Genomic DNA, 21,722 nt, shown 5'->3' on the forward strand with positions numbered 1-21,722 from the left:
TATCTTGATGCCAGAACAAAAACAATGCCATGTGGACACATACCATGGCTTCATTGAAATTCAAAACGCAAATAGAGTTTTCTGGAAAGTATCATCAGAGCTGAGGAGACTTGGAGTTATCAATACAAATATACCACAAAATGACAAAGTACAGAAATTCACATGAAGGGTCAGCACTCTGAGGACATAATCAACATTTAAGCCAATGTGGGATGCAAGCTGAACACCTTAAAAATGGACTTTCCTGTCATTTTCACATGTTTGTAGGAATGTTCTATGGAAGAGACTATGAAGAAAACCCAAAACATTAAAACCGGTATCTTAACTTTTCTCTACAATTTATTAATCCAGTTTTGAAACTTTCTGGACTGACGGGGTATAACCCAGTAAAGTGAGATGGTTCTTTTGAAAAATAATAGCTTAGCAGTCCCATGTGTAAATTGAAATTTACCCAAAGTTTATATCTTCACTTAAGCATAAGATATAGTCTTGTGGAATCATATGAACCTTTTTGAAACATCCTACATTTTTAACTGCAGATGACCATTGTTATGATGAGAACAGTTACACAAAAAATCAATTTTCTGAATACAGTACCACATGATATTATTTTTTACAATGGTGTTCAGGTATAAGGACTTATTGTAAAGGTTTTACACACTGATATCACACTTTTGCCACAACAGAGTAACAAAGCACATAAAAAATGAAGCACCTTGGAGAGATCTTTAATGTGGTATATAACTGGAACTGCATATTTTCATAATAAGCAGGTATTAATACCCAGATGGAAATTGTCACTCTGCAGCAGAGTGTCCATTGATATAAAACTTCCTGGCAAATTCAAATTGTGCGCTGGACTAAGACTCGAACTCGAACCTTTGCTCTACCAACTGAGCTACCCAAGCATGACTCACAACCTTTCTGCACTGCTTTACTTTTGCCATGTCTCTGCAATATCGTTTCTTTCATGAGTGCTGCTCTTGCAAGTTTCGCAGAGGAGTTTCTGTGAAGTTTGGTAGGTAGAAATGAGGTACTGGTGAAAGTAGAGCGGTGAGAAAGGGTTGTGATTCATGCTTGGATAACTCAGTTGGTAGAGCACTTGCCTGTGAAAGTTGAAGTCTTGGTCTGCCACACAGTGTTAATCTGCCAGGAATTTTCAAGTATAAATATGGAAACCACTAAATACAACACGTTAGCTTTGAAAAAACTGAAATCAAGATTGTGTCTGCTCGATTTGCCTCTGTCAGCTAATAAGAGCACAGTACATGTGATCTTGTCAGCCAACAACAGTTCACAACATGTGACCTAGTCAGCCAATTGCTACATGACATTTCATTGCATGAACACACAGACACCTTGAATTTCATAAAAACTGTAGCACAAATAAAATAGGAATGATTAATGTTTCAGATTTATAGACCAACAGTACAGTTACAAACAAAGCTATGCCTTCCTGTATAATATTGTCTGTTTCTTCCTAAAAGTGTGCTTAGGCTAGGATCTAAGAGCACAGCTTAGATTGCTGAAAGTAAAGCAATGACATTTATATTCTTTGTTGTCACAAACATTTTGCTGTTTTTTCCAGATACATCACAATTCGACAATTCATGATTTCCAATGGTGTATTTAGACTGAAAGGTAATAGCACAGCTTACATTACTGAGTGAAGCAATGACATTTATATTCTTTGCTGTCACAGATATTTGGCTGTTCTTCCCAAATATGTCATGATCTACACGTCATAATTTTGAAAGGTGTTGTTAGACTGGGAGGTAACAGCACAACTTAAATTGTTGTGAGTGAAGTAATGACATTTATATTATTTGTTGTCACAAATACAGAGCTTTTTTTCTGCAAACATTACACAACATATGAGGATGTGGTTAGGGTGGGATCCAAGCACACAGCTTAAATTGGCACAGCTGAGTAATAGTTACAACCAAGATTATAAATTTTCTTGTTGCCCTTGTACACAGAAATGAAATTTATAATCTTGGCTGCCACAAATATTCAGCTGTTTTGTTTCTGAATAAGTTGGGATTTCTGAGGGTGTCGTTAGGTTGGGCCCAAAAGAGCCCAAGCTAAACTGCTGGGACTCAAATGACTTTGTATTAAATGAAATATATATTATTATATCACTGAAAATTATAAATATATTATGTTGTGAAACAGTGAAAGAAATAATTGTGCTACGACTGTACTGTTTACTATCCAAAATCGAATGCATTGCGGGCATGCTCGGATAGGTTGCATTATACTGAATGAATAAAGCAAATTTGTGATCTTGGATGTTGGACCATAATGTCTTCCTATGAAGCATAGACTGCCCAAAATGCCACACTCTGGTTACATTAATGCTGAATGAGGAAACACTTTGGGAGAACAGAAAATGTGGAAAAGAGTTGCACGGTCAATATGCAATGCACATTCAAGCAGACTGTATGGGACTGTACTTGGTTCAGTAATTCACAAATATCAGCAAAACCTCTGAGTTCTTTGCCATGTGGATCTACATGAATCATGGAAAGACAGAGAGAGAGACTTATCGAAAATTTTGGCTTCTCTAAGCGTACAGTGACTGACTGGTCTTTCTTCTAATATCAAATGCACACAGAGTGGGGGATTAACAATTTACACAAGGGCCAGGGATGAGATGCAATTTGAGAAAGGCAAACACAGCAAAGGATGTAAAATCATCAGACAGTAGGTGTTCAGTGGAGTTCAGTGAGGGTCCAAGAAAGCCTCCCTTGAGCCTGTGGAAGCATGAACTAAGGAGGGCTTGATAAGAATAACCAATCAAAAGATTCTTCCTGGGAAAATGATCATAAGTGACAGCTGGAAGTTACCTGACATTATAGGTCTGAAGCTTTTCAGTACATGGGAGGGAACTTTGTACGTCTGATAGATTGTTCCGTTCACCCACAGAGTGTGGAAAGAATGTGTTGAGACATCAGAGGTGTCATCCCATGATATAGTCAAAAGTCCAAACATTTTGTGGATTGTTTAGATGAGTACATGTTCTGCCAAGCATATCACATGAAAGAATTTATCCACAACGCAAAACTGTTATGCAATAGTTCCTTCAGAGAGTGCTGCAGGCATCACCAGTGACTACAATTCTGTGCCTTTCAGGGAAACCAACGCTTTCACTTTCTTCACCATTAAATGCATGTGAAGGCATGGCTTTGCTTGTTACTACATTGTTTGTACATTAATTTGAGACATTAACCATTCCTGTTAGATTTGTGCTGCTTGTTTAATTTTTTTGTGGCATTTGTATGTTTGAACAACTAATAAGTAATGTTGTAACCGACTGAAAAGATCAGGCGTCCTGTGCTGTAATTGGGTAATTGAAGCAAATCAAGCAGATGCCATCTTGATTTTAGTATTTCCAAATCTAACATATTATATTTAGTTGTTTTCATATTTATATTTGTGTATTATGAAAATTTGCAGTGACGGTGACATGCCGCATTAAAGATCTCTCCAAAATTGTTGTTTTTGTATGATTTGTTGTGCTGGAGTGGCAGGAAATACATCATCTGTCCAAGGTAACAGTACTGCACTTATTTATCAAAATAAAATAAGTAAGCTTAAATCATTTGCAGCACATGATCAGTGTGGCACAACGAGAGAAACTGTATGTTTACTGTCATGCACCGCACATGCGAATACTTGTTCAGAATGAAAGTAGGAGTAACTGGGGTTCAACATTTCAGCTTCATATGGCAAATGATCGAAAAGCACAAGTGATTCACAAAGAGTCTTTTGTACAATAAATATTGAGCTGCTCCGCTAATGACAACACCACAAGGACAAAGTATTGGCAAGGTTCACATTTTCTGGGGGGTAACCAAAAGTTAATACCTCTGGTCACTTCACTCTCCATACTCATCAGCCCCTGTTGAGCTCTGAAACTGTTTTCATAACTCTATAGTGCTGACAAGTGTGCAAAATTAGATGTGGGATCTTAGATAGAGTGGCTGTCCAACTCTATTACAAATGCCTGTAGCAGCGAGAATGGTACTACGGAGGATGATATTGAATTCTGTGATGTTACATGGGCTGGGGCACACCCTCACCCAGGAAAGTTCTGGATTTGACAAATAGAATGCAGCTCTGACAGCAATTCTTCAAACAGTATAATTATTCAATCAAAAGTCAAAACAGGTCCAAAATAAAGCATTGGGGGCAGATGTAAGGAACCTTTGTCATCATCCTGGCCAACACCATCATGGACACAGTTTGCCTCCCTTCCTCCAGCTGCTTATGAATTGTTAGCACCGCATCTGTGTTGTCTGGATGACTGTAGGAGAACCTGAACAGTGTTATGTGGCAATGGACAAAAGTAAGGGGGAAGGTACACACAGCATCACACCCTGAAGAGCACAACATTTCCCTTTATGACTTTCTCCACATTTGGAGCATGCTCTTAGCATGATATAAAGCTGATTAGTGGTCACAGAACGAATGAAACAGGTCACTTCATTCTGTAACCAGTGTGTATCATTAATGAATAACCACACTGCAGTATATTTGTTTATTAGTTGCTAGTAAATATGAATTACTCTGACAGGAAGGATAATCTACATCCAACACCAAGAAATAATATTTCCATTCATATGAAATGTACACATTGGTGACCCATAGCCCGATTAGAATTACTTGATAACTGACATCTATCACTTGGTGCTACAATGTTGCCACATCGGCTACCATTCAGTTAAAGGCGACACACAAGCATGATGGGTCACTTCACAAGTGCTGAAATGCTGTTCATGTAATGTGGAGCAATGTTGGAAGCTGCTGCCATAGGTACGGCGGGAATGCGAGATGTCCTGTCCAAAGTTGATTTCAGAGGACCAATGACTGCAGCAATGGGTTTTGTAGCCTTCAATTTACACTTGTCTCCTAACCTTACCACAACCTCTTGATGTGCAATGTGTATGAGAAAACGGCAAGCAGCAACCTGCAGCAGAATTATTAATCATGTTCACTTTGCTCATGGCAATTAAAGATGACCTGCACAAGCAAACTCAAGACAAAAAACTTCAATTTCAGCGATAAAAGCAAATTGCAACACCTCCCTTTTGCTAGGTGGCTGACATAATTCTGACCAATGAACAGTCCGGGTTGGAACTCATTTACAGATTATAGGCAACACAGGCAGATTCTCAATGAAAAAAGAATGATAGGAAGAAAAATAAGAGCAAATAAAAAGGCCAATACAATTATGAGAATAATGTGACAAAATATTTAAAAAATTACGCTGAAACCAATTAATTGAAAATAATAATAATCAGTCATTTTGATAAAGATTTAAAGATAAAATAATATTACTAGCTGACAATGAAATTCAAACCCATAACCTTTTCTATCACAGCCCACAACTTAAACATTGTGCCAAAGAAAACCTTTGAATGGTAACCTTATATTTATTGATCTATAAAACCAGTTACAATCATCTCTTCAGTCATTTAATATTCTGTTTCTTTCAAGTGTCATCAATTTCACCAGTATCTTGGCATGTTTAATTTATCACTCTCTCCAACACAAAATACTTTCCGAATGAAATTGTATATAGTTTTACGTATGCAGTCATTTTTTTTAAATCATAGATTTTTTGAAGAACCATCTTTATATGCTTCCATGATCTTATTTCTGTTCTCACCTTTCTCAGTCTGATTAGTAACGTCAAGCTTCTGTTGTATTGCAGCATGTTTATGTTTCACTTCCACTTTGTTTTGATAGATGCTTGTTTGAGAAAGCATCCCCAAAACAATACACAGCTTTACTGTCATTGTGATATGGATCAGCACTAATCATGACTACACATTAAAACACCACTTTTTAATTTCTGTAGACACCTGGTGCACAACATATGCTGTCTGACAGGTGATTGAAATAACTGTTGGCACCACACAACTTGAAATTGTTGGCCACTGCCGAATGTTACCAGATTCCACTGAGTGTGTCCAAAATATTCAATATGCATGAAGCAATGCCAGATTAATGAACGTGCTGGACTGTCAGGTGCAAGGTTAATGGCCCTTTACTGTTTCAGGGATGATAGAATAGGCCCAGTGTGTCACTTTGAGTCAGGAGTCTTGAAACAAGTAAGTTGAAAGTTACGACAGAAATTGAGAAAAATCCTTATTTATTGTTGGGCTTCTGATTAAGACATAAATCCAAATAGATATATTTGTACAGTAATTTTATTTATTTGTATAACTGTAGATGGTGGCACAAAAAACTTCACACCCATTTGAACAGGCCTGGCCTGGCCTTGTTCGACCACAACAAGAATTCTTGCCATGTCTCAACTGATGATGCATACACAAGACCCTTGATACGACCCCAGGAAATGAAATTAAGTGGAGCCACACCAGGCAATTGAACTGACCACAAAACATGACATCCTCTTTCCATCCATCTTTCAGAAAACATCGGATACTGATATTCACTAGCAGTACTGCAAAGTTAGTTGCAATATATGTGTGTATGAAAATGAAATGAGGTTATTCCTAACATTGTGGGAAGTACATATCTCATAAACAGAGTAGACATGAGTAAATAAAAGTCAGAAGTAAGTAAATATGGGCCTATTACCCAATCAATAACAATATCTTGCCAAAAGTTCACTGACAGTCTGTGTTGGTGACTTTTTACAACATGGGGATTTCTAAGACACACACATTTGTTGAAAAGTTTCTCTCTAGTGCAACACACTACAACCAAGGAAAGTACATACACAAGAAAGTGAGGACCAACAATACAATGCTGCAACATATATTGGCTCAAAGTGATATAAGGTCTGAAGTCAGCATAAATTAAAGCTTGTTCTCTATATGAATGGCAGGTGCTTGGCAGCTCTTCCCATACTAAATTTCTAACAGTACCATGTGTGACACCTATTTCATACATAATATAATATAAAAATATTGTCCGGTCTTAATAATTACAAGAACAGAGCACTGCACACACCCAAGTTCAGAAGTGTCAGTATCCACAAATCTAGCAGTCTATGGAGCTTTATGTTGGTGTTTACATCATCAAATAGAAGTAATATAACAGTTAGGATACAGTATATGTTGAGACTCATTGCAGTTTAACTCGTATTATTTCTTTTGAAGATCATTAGTCGAGCACATAGAAATGGTTGAAATACAAGAACTCCACGTCGGTGGAATTACTACAACTATGAGTGTTTCACATCTGTTTCTATGGATGAGTGGACAGGCTGATGGTTTATGAATGTTAAGGACGAGCGTTCAAATCTAATGGGAGTCGCCTGTGGAGGTAATATTTTAAACCTTAATTTGCTACAAATTGTGCACTTGTAGGCTTTTCTAGGTTTCAAATTCTTTCAAAAGATTCCATTTTATAATGGTCTAACCTTTAAACAAGTAGACAAATGGTAATAGTAAAAATATTAAAAATGGATGTATTTATTTGGAATTACTTCGACAGCCATCTGGTGTCTCTCTCTATAGTTGTTTTTGGTCCTTACATGATGTTTATACGAGTGAGTGGATGTGTCCTTCAATATCTGTTGTTTTTAATATTTGTTCTTTACCTATGGTAGGCATATTTGACCATTACACTAAAAGGAAGAGATCAGCACCTCCTTGGTAGTGTTTCAGCTTACTGTGCTGGTAACTGTAGTATACTTGAAAGTTTGTATCATCATCGTCATCACAGAAACATCCAGTAGCAACAAGTCCATTAAGATTTTATAATAAAATGTCATAACAGTCAATTTATCACTAGATAAGTCACTGAAGAGTGCTAGCAATGCAGTTATCACAAAAAATATATGAGTTCATTACATCATACCTCTGCCTAGAAACAGTGTCAATACTGAAATGCAAGCATATGCATTGGAAGTGCAGTTTGTTGTTGTTGTTGTTGTTGTTGATGTTCATGTTATTCTTACCAACCTGTGTTAATTCTTACAGACCTGTGTTGCTTGGCAGCACTGTTGTAGCGCACCGAAGTGAGATGGCTGTCATGGGAGGAACATAGGCACACATTCAGTGATTTTCAATTTGCATTTGAAAAGGAAAAAGAAAGCAGAAATTCATAACGAAACATCGATTTCACATGAAAATCACACACCAGCATGGGAGATTGTGAACAAGTGGAAAAGATTGTATCAGTGCAGTCATATAGATATGGAAGACATTTATCTTGAAGATGATCACCACTGACAGAGGAGCCAAGGATCACTACAAAGCTGAAAACTATCATGCTATCTGATAAGGGCATTATAATTCAAAAAACTATCAGATAGGTTGGTATTACTGTAGGTTTAGTGCACAAGATCATGCATGATTTCACTCAAAAAGAACAGAATATATCATCTATTGCAGAAATGTTGATAATGTGCAAGGACAAAGAAAACAAGTTTTTTCAGCCACACAGCGGAGGAATGCTAAGCTTGCCGATACAAAAATGAAAGACAGAAGCAAACAACTGTAATACAGCTAATTTCTCATCCACCAAAAAAAGGTAAGGACACACTTTGCTCCTGGAAAATGATGCTAGCTTTGGAGATTGTCCACGACTCTTCTTCACCAATTACACAGGGAGGGACACAACATCACTGAAACCTCCCGACCATCTGCAGCCTGAAATCAAACAGAATCACAAAAAAGTCTGCAACCTATGCATAACCATGTGTCCATGCACTCTGCTCAATTGTCTCACTTCGTTCATGCCTAACCTATAAAATCTTACTACATTCACCTCGGTCACAGAAACTAGAACTGCGCAATTTCTTTCCCTTTCAAAAAGGAACCATAGGCTAGAAACATTTTCTGAGCAGTGGCGAAGTTATCTCAGCAGTTGAAAATTTTTTTCAGACCCAAACTGAGACCTAAGGTCATGGTATATCACAGATTATACACTGCAGGGGGGAAAACGTGAACTTTCTGGATATTATGTGGAGAAGGACTAATAAATGTGAAAAAGTTGAGATACCTGTATTTTCTCCTACCCAGTGGTATGAAAGTTACAATGCCCCATGTAGAAATAGTATGTCAGACAAGAACAACACAAATAAACCAACAATAAGGCTTGTACTTTTGAAGTATAGCAGATCAAAAGAAGCATAGAGGAGGATGACATGTACTTGTAGAAGAGCCCCTGCTGACATGTTACACAATGTGAGGCAAACAATTTGAATGTCAAGAGAAAAGCTTATGTACTGGAGGAAAATAGTTTCCATCATTACAGTTTTATTTATACTACAGAGAGAAATGACTGTGTACAATAATGCTTCCAAGTAGAGTGTTTCCTGTAGCTTTCTTTAAGCTGAATACAAGAACAAAAACTCATTGTTTCAACTATGACATAATAAATGAGCTTTTTTTACAATTAAAGAACCATAAATATTTTAACCAATACTATCACAATATGGCAGGAAGTACTGAGACACCAGAATTCTTTTTAAAGTTACATATTAGAAGCAGTGAGAATAAAATGTTATTAAACAGTACAGACCTGTGACACAAAATGGGGTGGTTCAACTTCAGGGGATGTGCTCATGTAACGCAGAATAACTTCATCAGGTAGATTCAGCCACATCTCTGCGTCATCCAAAGGTGAATAATCAAATGGGCCTATCTTCAACATTCTTGTCTCATTATTGTATACTTCCATCATCTAGCAGAAATAAAGACAGAAAAAAATCATTCCACTTCTCTTGATAATCATAATTTAGATACAACAATAACAGTTTCTGATCACACTGAGTATAAAAAGAACTGATGCACACTAATGATCAATTGAATTAGATGCACCTCTTTAGAAATGTATATCATCACACTCCTCCTTTCAAAGTTGTGACTTGTGGTATGGACATCATAAGACACCAAATGTGTTGGGGAGGCATGGTGATCCATGACACTCAGAGGTTGCTGAAACTCATAAAGATTGGTCACAGAAGGTTTCTAATAAGCACACAACCCTTTTAATAATATCAAAATCATATGTATCTGGTTTGTGGTCAGATTAAATCAGACATCAACAAAGTTTCTTCACAGCCTTGGACTGTTTCATCAAATGGCTGACAATTCAGAGGTGAGGAGGTATTGCATCATCATGCTGAATGAATAGGTGCTTAACATGCTGCTGTAGGTGAACAAATGAGCAAGGTGATATATCAGGAAAATCCTGTGATACATGGTGACAAAATGTACCACTGGTTCCATTTTACTTCATGCAAACATGCTCCTCAACACTAGACTGATCTATTAAGAAAGAGATTCATTACTTCATGTAACATGTGCAAACTAACTTGTACAGTGATCCATCACGTAAGGTACCACTTTCCTATATTTTGACCAAATAACAACAGTTTCCTGTACCCACACTAATTTCAGCAGTTTTAATATGTTATGGAGGCTTCTGTATGTGATACCAGACAGTGGTTATGGATGCTGTGGCTCCTCCAAAGTTACAACTTTCAAGCACTGAAGTGGCAGGTAATCTGCTGCCCTACTGTCTGTCTACTACTACAAAATGAGCTGTTTAATCGAGTCTGACCTACTGATTACTCCATGTACTTCAAGTGCTGTTAAGTGTTTTGACATGTGAATACAGTTTCATGGGTTTTCCATTTATTATCCTTTACCTTTTCGGAAAGTTGTACAAGGTGCAAGTTGAAGTCTCAAACATAATCTCTTTTGCTGACAAAGAACTTTTACCATCTGTGCTATAGCCATTTTATATTCCCTAATGAAATTAGACAGCAATGGCCTTTGATTTAATTTATCGTAATTCTTCTCATAGTGCTGCATAACTATTAGATATTTTATTTGGTGGGCATTTATTCCATTATATTGCATGGTGTGCTTAAAAGTACTGTACTGGAGCTACATACTTGTATTTCACTGTGTCATTTGGATCTGCAACCCTGAGATATTAAGCATAATCATGGTTAATGGTATCAGTGAGAAAATTCAATTCAAAAAACTATTAAATTATAAGGAACTTGGTACTAGAAATGTACTTTCCCCCAGTGTGTTTTTCTAGGCAACTATGTGTGAGCAAAGTGTTTGCATTCAAATTATGATCATGCAATTAAATCACAAGGCCAGATTCTGTGTATGAAAACTGCAAAAATTTCTCTACACCAGTTGCATTTTTGCAATTGTACATTTCACTAAGGGTCATTTTTATTGCTGTTTGTCAGTGAGGAGCATTATTCTCAAACACAGTCTTTTTGGTCTTATGTTGTCAGTTTCATAATTTTACACATTTGCAGATCACTGGATGATCTGTCCAAATCAGGAACTGTGTATATTTTCCCATTTTGCAGCTAAATTATCATTTATAAGAGTCAGACTTGTTTAATTCCACTGTCCCTCCCAACCATTAATTTCCAACCTTCAGTTCTTCTACCAATACTTTACTCCTGGCTTTGACATCACCTATAGCTGTTCTTGGGTCTTTCATTAACTTTAACTTCACTTTCTCCATGAATCAGTAGCTTTCCTGTTAAGTGCTTCTTGTTCATTATCTTTCCCATATTTCTTGTTTGTTTAGATGAGGCTGTTCCTGCTTGTGTGTAAGAACAGCTGGGCAGGCAAGGGAACAAGTGGGTAGGGGAGGCCAAACAGTTGATGCACAAACAACCTTGATTCATCATCAACACTCCTTCTTTAACAGTTGAAAGTTGGTGACCCATCGCACAATCCTGTTAACAGTCTGTCTCCATTTTCCCCCTGTCTTCTGCAACTCAAAGCAGCTGGCCCCATGTTTGGTGTATTTCCTCCTTTATCTGATCTACCCATTGTTGCAGTGGTCTTACCTGCAAAGTTTCTTTGAATTGCCTTTGCTTTGCTTTGCTTTGCCTTGGATGATCATCTTTTCCACATTATCCTCCTACTATTGAATTACATGACCAAAGAACTGCAGGATTCACTGGAAAGAAATACTGAATGACCTCTTCCCCAACCTGAGTTCTTGAAAGATAGATTTGTTGATCTGTTTGGCCATCCACGATATTCTCAGCAGCCTCCTGTGAATCCACATCACAAAAACATAACTTCTTTTGTGGTCTCCTCCAGTTGTTGTTCATGTTTCAATGCCATAAAGAAAAAGAAGTGGTAGAGATTTCAGCACTTTCAGTTCAGCATGTCTGGTTAGGGCTCAGTCTTTCCAAATCACAGTCAACTTCAATGCAGATTCCCTACCCAGATCAATCCTGCGTTATATTTCCTGTGTGGGCAACCCTCTTTCTGAACCATGGAGCCCAGACAGACAAAGTGATCCACTTCTCCATATTCAGTTAGTACATCTGTGACTGGTAGTGACTCACCTCTATCAGTTATCGTGATATTGATTCTTTTTCTTATTAAATGACAATCCAAGTTCTTCCCTTTCTCTCTAAATGCTATCCAGTGGTTCCTTCATTTCCACTAGTGATTCTGTATACAGTGTGATTTCATCAGCGAATCTTACATTACTGGTTCTTCATCCTCCAATTTGGATCCCACCAGTCCTGCCCTGAAAACTTTTCCTCATAACTTATTCTCTATAAACATTAAATAGAACTGGTGACAGAATGCACCCCTGTGTAACTCCTTTATGTGGTTCAAAAGGGTATGAAATAGTTTTATCTAGTCTCATTATTACTTTACTATCAGAGTAGAGATTTTTGATAAGCATAATAAGATGATCAGGAATGCCTATTTCTGCTAGTACCCTCCACAGTTCTTTCCATCAAACACAGTGGAAAGCCTTGCTATAGGCCAAGAAACAAAGAACTAAAGGTATTATTGAATTCCTTACATTTTCAATTACCTGCCTGACACCGAGAATCTGCTATTGTATTTCTTTATTATGCACAAACCCAGCTTGCTCTGGTGGTATTTCTTTATTGAAGTAAGTTCTCATTTGTTCTTGGATGACATTCAGAAGAATGTTGCAAGCATGTGAAATTAATGAAATGGTTCTGTAGTTCTCACAACATTGTGCATTTACTTTCTTATGAAACAGAATCACTACCGGCGTGGTAAAGTTCTCTATTAGATTAGACATTAGATTAGTACTTGTTCCATAGATCACGGATATGACACTTCGTAATGATGTGGAACGTATCAGGTTAATAAAAGGTGTCTGTACAAGATATTACATTACACAAAATAGTACATGACATTCAAATTTTTAATTTTTTGTGAGGGTTGGGGAGATTACCCACTTATTATATCCAAAAATTCATCTAATGAGTAGAAGGAGTTGCCACTAAGAAATTCTGTAAATTTCCTTTTAAATGCTACATGGCTATCTGTCAGACTTTTGATGCTATTAGGTAAGTGACCAAAGACTTCCGTGGCAGCATAATTTACACCCTTCTGAGCCAAAGTTAGATTTAACCTTGATCTTGGATGAGCTCCAGCAATTATTCTGATTACATGCTTTTGTGCAATGAACACTCTTTTACTCAATGATGAGTTACCACAGAATATGATGCCATACGAAAGCAGAGTATGAAAATAGGCATGGTAAGCTAATTTATTCACATGTATATCACCAAAATTTGCAATGAACCTAATAGCATAAGTAGCTGAACTCAAATGTTTCAGCAGATCCTCAGTGTGTTTCTTCCAGATCAACCCCTCATCAATGCATACACCTAGAAATTTTGTATATTCTACCTTAGCTACCGATTTCTGATCGAAGTCTATATTTATTAATGGTGTCATTCCATTTACTGTGGAACTGTATATACTGTGTTTTGTCAAAGTTTAATCAGAGCCCATTTGCAGAGAACGACTTAATGATTTTCTGAAAAACATCGTTCACAATTTCACCAGTTAATTCTTGTATGTTGGGTGTGATAGCTATACTTGTATCATCGGCAAAAAGTACCAGCTTTGCATCTTCGTGAATATAGAATGGCAAGTCATTAATATATATTAAGAACAGCAGAGGACTCAAGACCAAACCTTGCGGCACCCCATTCTTGATTGTTCCCCAGCTTGAGAAATCACCAGTTTTTAGCATATTATGTGAACTGCTTATTTCAACTTTCTGCACTCTTCCAGTTAGGTATGATTTAAACCATTTGAGCACTGTCCCATTCATACCACAGTACTTGAGCTTATCTAGAAGTATTCCATGATTTACACAATCAAAAGCCTTTGACAGATCACCATAAATCCCAACAGGTGACTTCCGGTTACTCAGAGCAATTAATATTTCATTAGTGAAAGTATATATAGCATTTTCTGTTGAAAAACCCTTCTGGAAACCAAACTGTTTCATGTTCCATTATTCCATGTGCTGTTGCATATTTCATGCATGATTTTCAAACCAAAATCTTCACAGACTTTGATCATTTTAGCAGCAATGAGGCAAGGTCCAGGTACTTTATTATTTTTCAATTTATCTATAGCTTTTTGGACTTCTTATTTTTAAGATATTGCATTCCTTCTCTGCTGGAGACCAAGTTTTCCATTTTTATCCATGCACAACTTGTTGCAGTATGTTCTCCGCCAACCAGCAGCTAGTTCAATGTTGGTTATAGTTCTGCCATCTTCATCTTCTATAACCCATGTTCTTGGTTTGAAGAATCTCATTAGTTTCTTTATTTAATTGAACACACACCTGGTCTCATTCAAATCCCAGTGTTTCTCAATTCTCTCGTGTTTCACTGATGTAATTATTTTTGTCCCTCTAGCAGCTTCTCTGTATTAATGCCAATAACTTGTGGTACTGCTGAGTTCCATGTAATCCTCTCATATTCAGTACTTTTCTGTGCTCAATAATCTTTATGGTTCCACTTGTAAGTCAGTTATTTTTATTCTTCATCTTTTTCCTATCCTTGACTACTTCCTCAGCTGTTTTAATTAATGTCTCCTTTAACAATTTCCGTTTCTCTGCAGATCTCATATTACTTGACTGACTGGTCAAACATGTTTCTTAGACTCGATTTCTAAAAATTTCAATTTCAGTGTTTTGCTCAAGACTTTTTGCTTTTGAAGGCATCCCTTTACAATTCAACACTTCCATTCTCAGTTCAAGACATAGAAGCAGATGGAAAGGATCACAGTCGGCACCAGGAAGAGTCTTAATGTTTTTAACTGATGATCTCCATCTTAAGTCAATCAAAGAATAGTCTATCTGATTACAGCATGTTCCACCTGGTGAAGTCCAGGTGTAAAGTCCTCATGGATAGTGCTGGAAGCACATGTTGAGTGTAACAAACTTATTTTCCTGATAGAACTGAATCAGTTGATCTCCACAGTCATTTCCTTTGCCTAAATTATGACAGCCAAGTACTTCATTTGATGAATACCACTTCTCTACATTAGCATAAAAAATTTTCTTCCATATGGTAACTCCCTTCTTGGGTATTGACTCTAGACAGATGGAAAGTGACTCATCAAATTCTTCGAACTCTTCCACATCAGCAATGAAGTTGGTGCATATGCCCAAATTACATTTAGCTTGCAAGGTCTAGTGTTGAATTTCTCTAGTATTATTTGGTTACTGACAGGCTTGTACTCAATCACTGCACCATTCCATCCCTTCTGTACTAACAAGCAACACCATTGATGGAGTTATCTGATCTACCAGAAAAATACGCTGCATTATCATTAAATGTTTTGAAGCGCCTAGTGTCTTTCTAGTGAATCTCTGCTAATTCTAATACCCCCATTTTAGTTTGGTGGTGTTCCCTTCACAAAATCTGTATTTTTCCAGTCTGACATAATTCTTGAACATTCTATGTCGCAATCTTGTGTATATTCGTTTGGATGTTCATAGTTTTGCTTGTGGCTGCCCCTCCTTCCCCAGTCATGGAAATCTTCCCCGGTCCTGGAAATCTGACTGGGGGACTGTTTATATTTCCAGACTGCCTAATAGCAGGCAAATCCATGATGGGTTTTCTTGTGAACAAAACAATGGGTTGGTTTCCCATTGCCTTCCTCTGTCTGTTGAAAATCTAAAAGAAAATATACAGGACCAAGCAGTAGTAGTTATCGTGGATAAGGAGGTAGGACAAACCAAGAGATTGCACAGACAAGGTCACTAAATCCTTGAAATAGGACTACTCTCTAACATAATAAATACTTTATATCTAAAAACAAAGATGATGTAACTTACCAAATGAAATTGCTGGCATGTTGATAGACACACAAACAAACACAAACATACACACAAAATTCAACGGTTGGTTGCGAAAGCTTGAATTTTGTGTGTATGTTTGTGTGTGTTTGTGTGTCTATCAAAATGCCAGCGCTTTCGTTTGGTAAGTTACATCATCTTTGTTTTTAGATATATTTTTCCCACGTGGAATGTTTCCCTCTATTATATTAATAAATACTTTATTATGCACATCTTTACCCACAACCAGATGTCTTTCCATAGTCAGAATTATCCACACTGAAAGAAAGTTCTGTCTGTCCCCCATCATGAATTTGAGCTGTGAATGGACAATTAATCTAAATCTAATTGGAAAATTCCTAAAATCAGAACCCAGATAGACTGGTATTGTAGACCACTTATTACCGTGGAGCAAGTAGATTTTAATTCCAACCAGTTCATCTACCTCATCTGCCAACCAAAAGTTGCACACACCCACATTGTTTATACTCATAAATTACTGTAAAAAATAAAGAAAATAGGTGCATTTTATATCATTATGAATAACAAGTAGAGCTAAGAGTTTGTTGGAGGCTTTTCTGCTAGTAAAAGAATACAGGGAATAACTCAAGTATTAGTGACTACATTTTACTCACTCTTAGTTTACTACACAGCTGTCGTGCATGCCGTAGACCTTCATCTGGTCCTCTGTCTTTGTACACAGCAGGAAACAATTCACCAGTCTTGACATTAATTCCTAAAAAACATATTCTTGTAATATTACTACAACAATGCCTAGCCATATGAGTTAAAATTTGGATGAGAAAAATATACTGTATACACTGCCGTCAGAGGCATTAAAGCAATGTGAACATTGAAGAGAACACAATGAAAACTTTTGTTACACGTAGTGTACCATATTATTTTGTCAAAGAAAAAAATTAGGTATGATGGAATAGATATAAAGGCTCATGTCTAGAAGCAATGTATTTTACCTTATGATTATACACATCCAATTCAAAGGCATCATGATACTCACTTCTCATACTCACTTCTCATATACTTATAAATGTGAATTTTTGTTTTATGCATCTTTCTGTAAACAGAGAGAGATGCAATTTCTGTTCATTGTTGCTTTCATTTCAAGTGATTGTTCTTCACACCTAGAATGTTGTTGTACGACTTATTTAGTCAGAATCAAGAGCAGAAACTTCAGAGCAAGGGATATTGTCATCTGTTGCACAATGCATATAATCAAGTTTCTCACAACAGACAATGTACAACCATTCGAAATTTTGAAAAGACAGTTTGGGGACCAAATCTTGAGAAAGACTCAAGTTCATCCATGGCACAAACAGTATTTATGAGGATGAGAAACAGTTGAGAATGCAGCTGACCAACGTTGACTGAGGACCAACACAGGGTGGCTACTCAAACTTGGAAAAAGTTCCCTGGGAATTCCAGAAGTGAGGTGGAAGAGGTGTCAAAAAGCTCCTGAAAAATTATTAGTGAGTGGGGAGGGTGGGGTGGGGGGTTGGGGGTTCAGTAGGGCAGCATACCACAGTAAGACTTTTCTTTCCTTTTCTTTCTTTTCTTTCCTCTTGGCTGAACTATACACCAGCCATAAGCAGTAGCTTAACCACAGTTATTACACATCGATAATTTATATGGGCTAATATTGAGATAATTAATACACTTTGAAATGCACTGATGGAAAAAAATTCCCTAACAGAAAATTAATATAGAGTCATAAAATTTTGGGAATACGTTTGTCTAGGTAACATATTTAAGGGATTACCACTGCATGATCACAGGTTAATGTAAACGCAAGATAAGCCATTGCAAAAGTCAAGTTCAGTGTAACCACCAGAATGTTGAATACAAGCATGCAAATATACATACATTGTGCTGTACATATGCCAGATGTCAGTTTGTGGAATGGAGTTCCATGCCTTTTGCAGGTGGTCTGTGAATACAGGGATGGTTAATGCCTTTGTGGATGACACTGAAGTTGTCATGACTGGAGACACTGCTGATCGAGCAGCCCAAAGCAACATGTCAACACACTGTTGAGTAAGTTGGGTTATAACAGCAGTATGTGGGCAAGCATCAGCCAGTTGGAAAACACCCCTCTGAAATGCCACTCATGAATGCAAGCACAACAGATTGAATCACCAGACGGATGTACAAATTTGCAATCAGGTTGCTTGGGATAGCCAAGGGAGTGCTCACAGTCATACAAAATTGCACCCCAGTCCCTAACTCCAGATGCAGGTCCAATGTGTCCAGCACACAAACGGGTTGTTTGCAGGCTCTCGACTGGCCTTCTCCTATTCAACATGTGACCATCACTGACACCGAAAGAGACCCAGACTTCATCAGGAAACACAACAGCCTTCCATCTTGCCTTCCAATGAGCTCTCACACAACACCACTCAAGTCACAAACAGCAGTAGTTTGGGGTCAGTGGAATGCACGATACTGGGCGTAAGTTTCGAGCTGTCCTTGAAGTAACCAATCTGTAACAGTTCGTTGTGTCACTGTGGTGCCAACTGCTGCTCAAATTGCTGCAGTATGATGTGGCAGAGCCATATGCCAAACACAATAGTGTTCCTTCTCGGTAGTGCTATGTGGCCTTCTGAAGCCCAGTCTTCTTGTGACCGTACATTCTTGTGGCCACTGCTGACAGCAATCATGTACAGTGGCTATGTTCCTGCCAAGTACTTATGAAATATTGCAGAAGGAACATCCAACTTCTCATAGCCCTATTACATGACTTCTTTCAAACTCAGTGATGTATTGATAATGGCATCTATGATGCCTTAAAGGCATTCATGACTAACACCAACTCTCTATGTCCAATCTCAAAGAAAACCTGACTTCCATTCTCGCAATGGTGCAACTACCGCCGCTCTTATGTGACTAGCATGAAATTTGAACACACATTATCTTTCAGATGTAGAAACACACCTACCAGCTTTCATTTATGTCTTACAACTCCCTCTTGTTGCTGTGATTTTTTGTCAGTTGTTAAGTACTTTAAAATTTGTGATTTATAAAACTCAATAATTTTAAAATACTTAATAACTAAAGAAAAAATTTAAAATCTGTGATTTATAAAACTCAATTTGTGACTTATAAAATTCAATAAACTTGACAAACTGCCTATTGGCTTCTGTCTCGGGTTCTTCGGCCGACGTTCTTCTGATGATTTTACTGACGTTTTGCCAGCATGAGTGGCTGGCAAAACTTCAGTAAAATCATCAGATGAATGTCGGCCGAAGAACCCGAGACAGAAGCCAATAGGCAGTTTGTCAACAAGTGGCCACAAAAGCCTTAAAATTTTCAATAAACTTGACTATAAGAAGGTATTTGGTTGGTAGGACCTATTCTGAGGCATCAAGGTATCACCAATTTAGTATTGGAGGGCAGTGTGGAGGGTAAAAATCGTAGAGGGTGACCAAGAGATAAATACACTTAGCAGATTCAGAGGATGTAGGTTGCAGTAATTATTTGGAGATGAAGAAGCTTGCGCAGGATAGAGCAGCTTGGAGGGCTGCATCAAACCAGTCTCTGGACTGAAGACCACAACAACAAAAATCAATAAAATTCAATTTCAGTGCTAGGTTAAAAATGCAGGATTCCCAAAATTTCCTGAGAATTCCCTGTTTTTTCCTGAGAATTTCAAGTTTTGCAGGTTTTCCAGAAGAACTGCCAGCCTGCAGCATGACTGAGGAGAATATTCGAATTGTCAGCCAGCTTAATGAGGAAGAAGACCACCAAATAATAGTTGCTGAAATAGCTACTGAGGTTGGCTTAAGCTACAGCAGTTCTCACGTGATCGTTATTGACATACTTAGGTTTCAGAAAATGTCTGCAAGATGGGTGCTTCGTATTCTCACCACAGAGCACAAATTTCATCATCTCAATGTGTGCAAATGACTGAAACACTATCAAACTGAATGGGACACCTTTTGCACCAGATTGTGACCTGTAGTGAAACACGGGTGCACCATTACAGCAGGGAATCGAAGAAAAGCAGCATGGAGTGGCGCAAATAGAATGAATCTGCATCCATCAAAGCCAAATACTGTCACGCCACAGGATAGACTCTTACAATAGTCTTTTTTATTTTAAAGGTGTTCTTCTCATCAATTTTGTCCATGACTGCCATATTGTACATGCTGCATACTGCTGCCAACTTTTGGATCAAACTCAATGTGCATATCATTACAAAAGGTGCACATTTCCAATCTGGGGATCTGATTGTGCTTCATGACCATGCTTGACCCCACGCATCTGCCTGAACTCAACAAACAATTCAGGAATTTTCTGTAGACAGATTGAAGTGTCGAGTGAAAATTTGTAGAAAGGCTGGGAACCAAACCCAAGTCTCCTCCTTACTAGGCAAGTGTGTTAGCCACAAAGCAACCTTGGCACAGCGGTTCACACAACTGCACACATTACCCTGGCATGCCTCCCTCCTGAATCCAAATTCTCACTGCCATCCCCAGTCTACTTTAAATTCCCCCTTACACACAAACAGAATTGTCGATGTTCTCTCCGTTCTGGAATAGCACCTCAGCATTGAATGTACATGAGGGATCTAGCCTGGAACCCAAGTGCAGGTACTTATACATATGAAATAACACAATTTCAGATATGATTTTATGTATACAAACTTCAGTCTATATTTACTTTTATTCATTGCATTCAGTCTATACATAGTTTTGTTCATTGCAGATCCTTAAAGTACACAACAATGTTTACATAACATACATGTATTTTACATATTTTATTGCAGATGCTTAAAAGCAAAAGTGAATGCAGTACACAGGCTGTTTATGCTCCACTGGTTCGATCTACTGAAGTTTCTTGACCAGGCAACAGCGGCTGACGAGAGTATATCGAACAAGTCAGTGAATGTGGAACACCCACCTTCAAAGAAATTTTTTGAGGTAGGTGTATTTGTTTACATTTGGTTTTAGGAAATGTGATTATCTTGCCAAGGCACTTTCCCAACACCACAAGTGTTTTAAACTCTTCTCTAACCTCTCTCTCATGTACTGGACATCCCAAGACAGCTTGGCAAACTATAGGTTCCATTTGCTGTAGGTTCTCGACGGTTTGTGGCCAAAGTGCAGTTTCCTACTATTGTAGACACTGTTTCTTGCCAAGTGTACATGTGCTTTCTTCTCTCGGTTAACAAGTTATGGAGTGTACAAACAGCAAGTGTTATTACAATAACTGGGTGTAGATTAATTGTGGTAAGAAAAATCCTAACGTGACGAGCAAGAATGCCAAAGGTGCTTTCCACTAGTCTTCATTCTCGTAACAACCTATAATTTAAAAACTTTTCTTCCTTAGTGGTTCCCTTCAAGGAATACAGCTTGATAATGTAACTCAAAGGGAAAGATTCATCTGCCAACACAACCACTGCAGTTTCAATGTTGGTGTTCCCTAGCTTTCTGCCTTTAGAGATGTTCAGAGTAGATTCGTCCATAAGACACTACCATAGTTTTCTTTCTGAAAACACTCCAGCATCACCAACATGCTCATTAGTTCCTACACCAACATACAAGAATTTGTAGGTAGCATCTACCTTGGCAAATAAAATTATGTGT

At 37.7% G+C, this 21,722-nt stretch overlaps 1 protein-coding gene across 3 annotated transcripts in view; it reads right to left on the reverse strand.

Moving 5' to 3' along the window:
* Window positions 1-21,722, reverse strand: part of LOC126334572 (protein N-terminal asparagine amidohydrolase-like) — a 133,221-nt gene that overhangs the window by 13,395 nt on the left and 98,104 nt on the right. For 2 of the 3 annotated variants that reach the window (XM_049996956.1, XM_049996955.1), the window contains exons 6-7: window positions 16,755-16,855; window positions 9,508-9,669 (exon numbers count right to left, since the gene is read on the reverse strand). In XM_049996956.1, the coding sequence (XP_049852913.1) occupies window positions 9,508-9,669; window positions 16,755-16,855 (263 nt within the window). Of the gene's footprint in view, window positions 1-8,526; window positions 8,634-9,507; window positions 9,670-16,754; window positions 16,856-21,722 lie in introns of all 3 variants that reach the window. The other variant, XR_007564757.1, reaches the window with a different exon arrangement.

The sequence above is a fragment of the Schistocerca gregaria genome, chromosome 2, assembly GCF_023897955.1.
Source record: "Schistocerca gregaria isolate iqSchGreg1 chromosome 2, iqSchGreg1.2, whole genome shotgun sequence".
NCBI classification, from domain to species: Eukaryota; Metazoa; Arthropoda; class Insecta; order Orthoptera; family Acrididae; genus Schistocerca; species Schistocerca gregaria.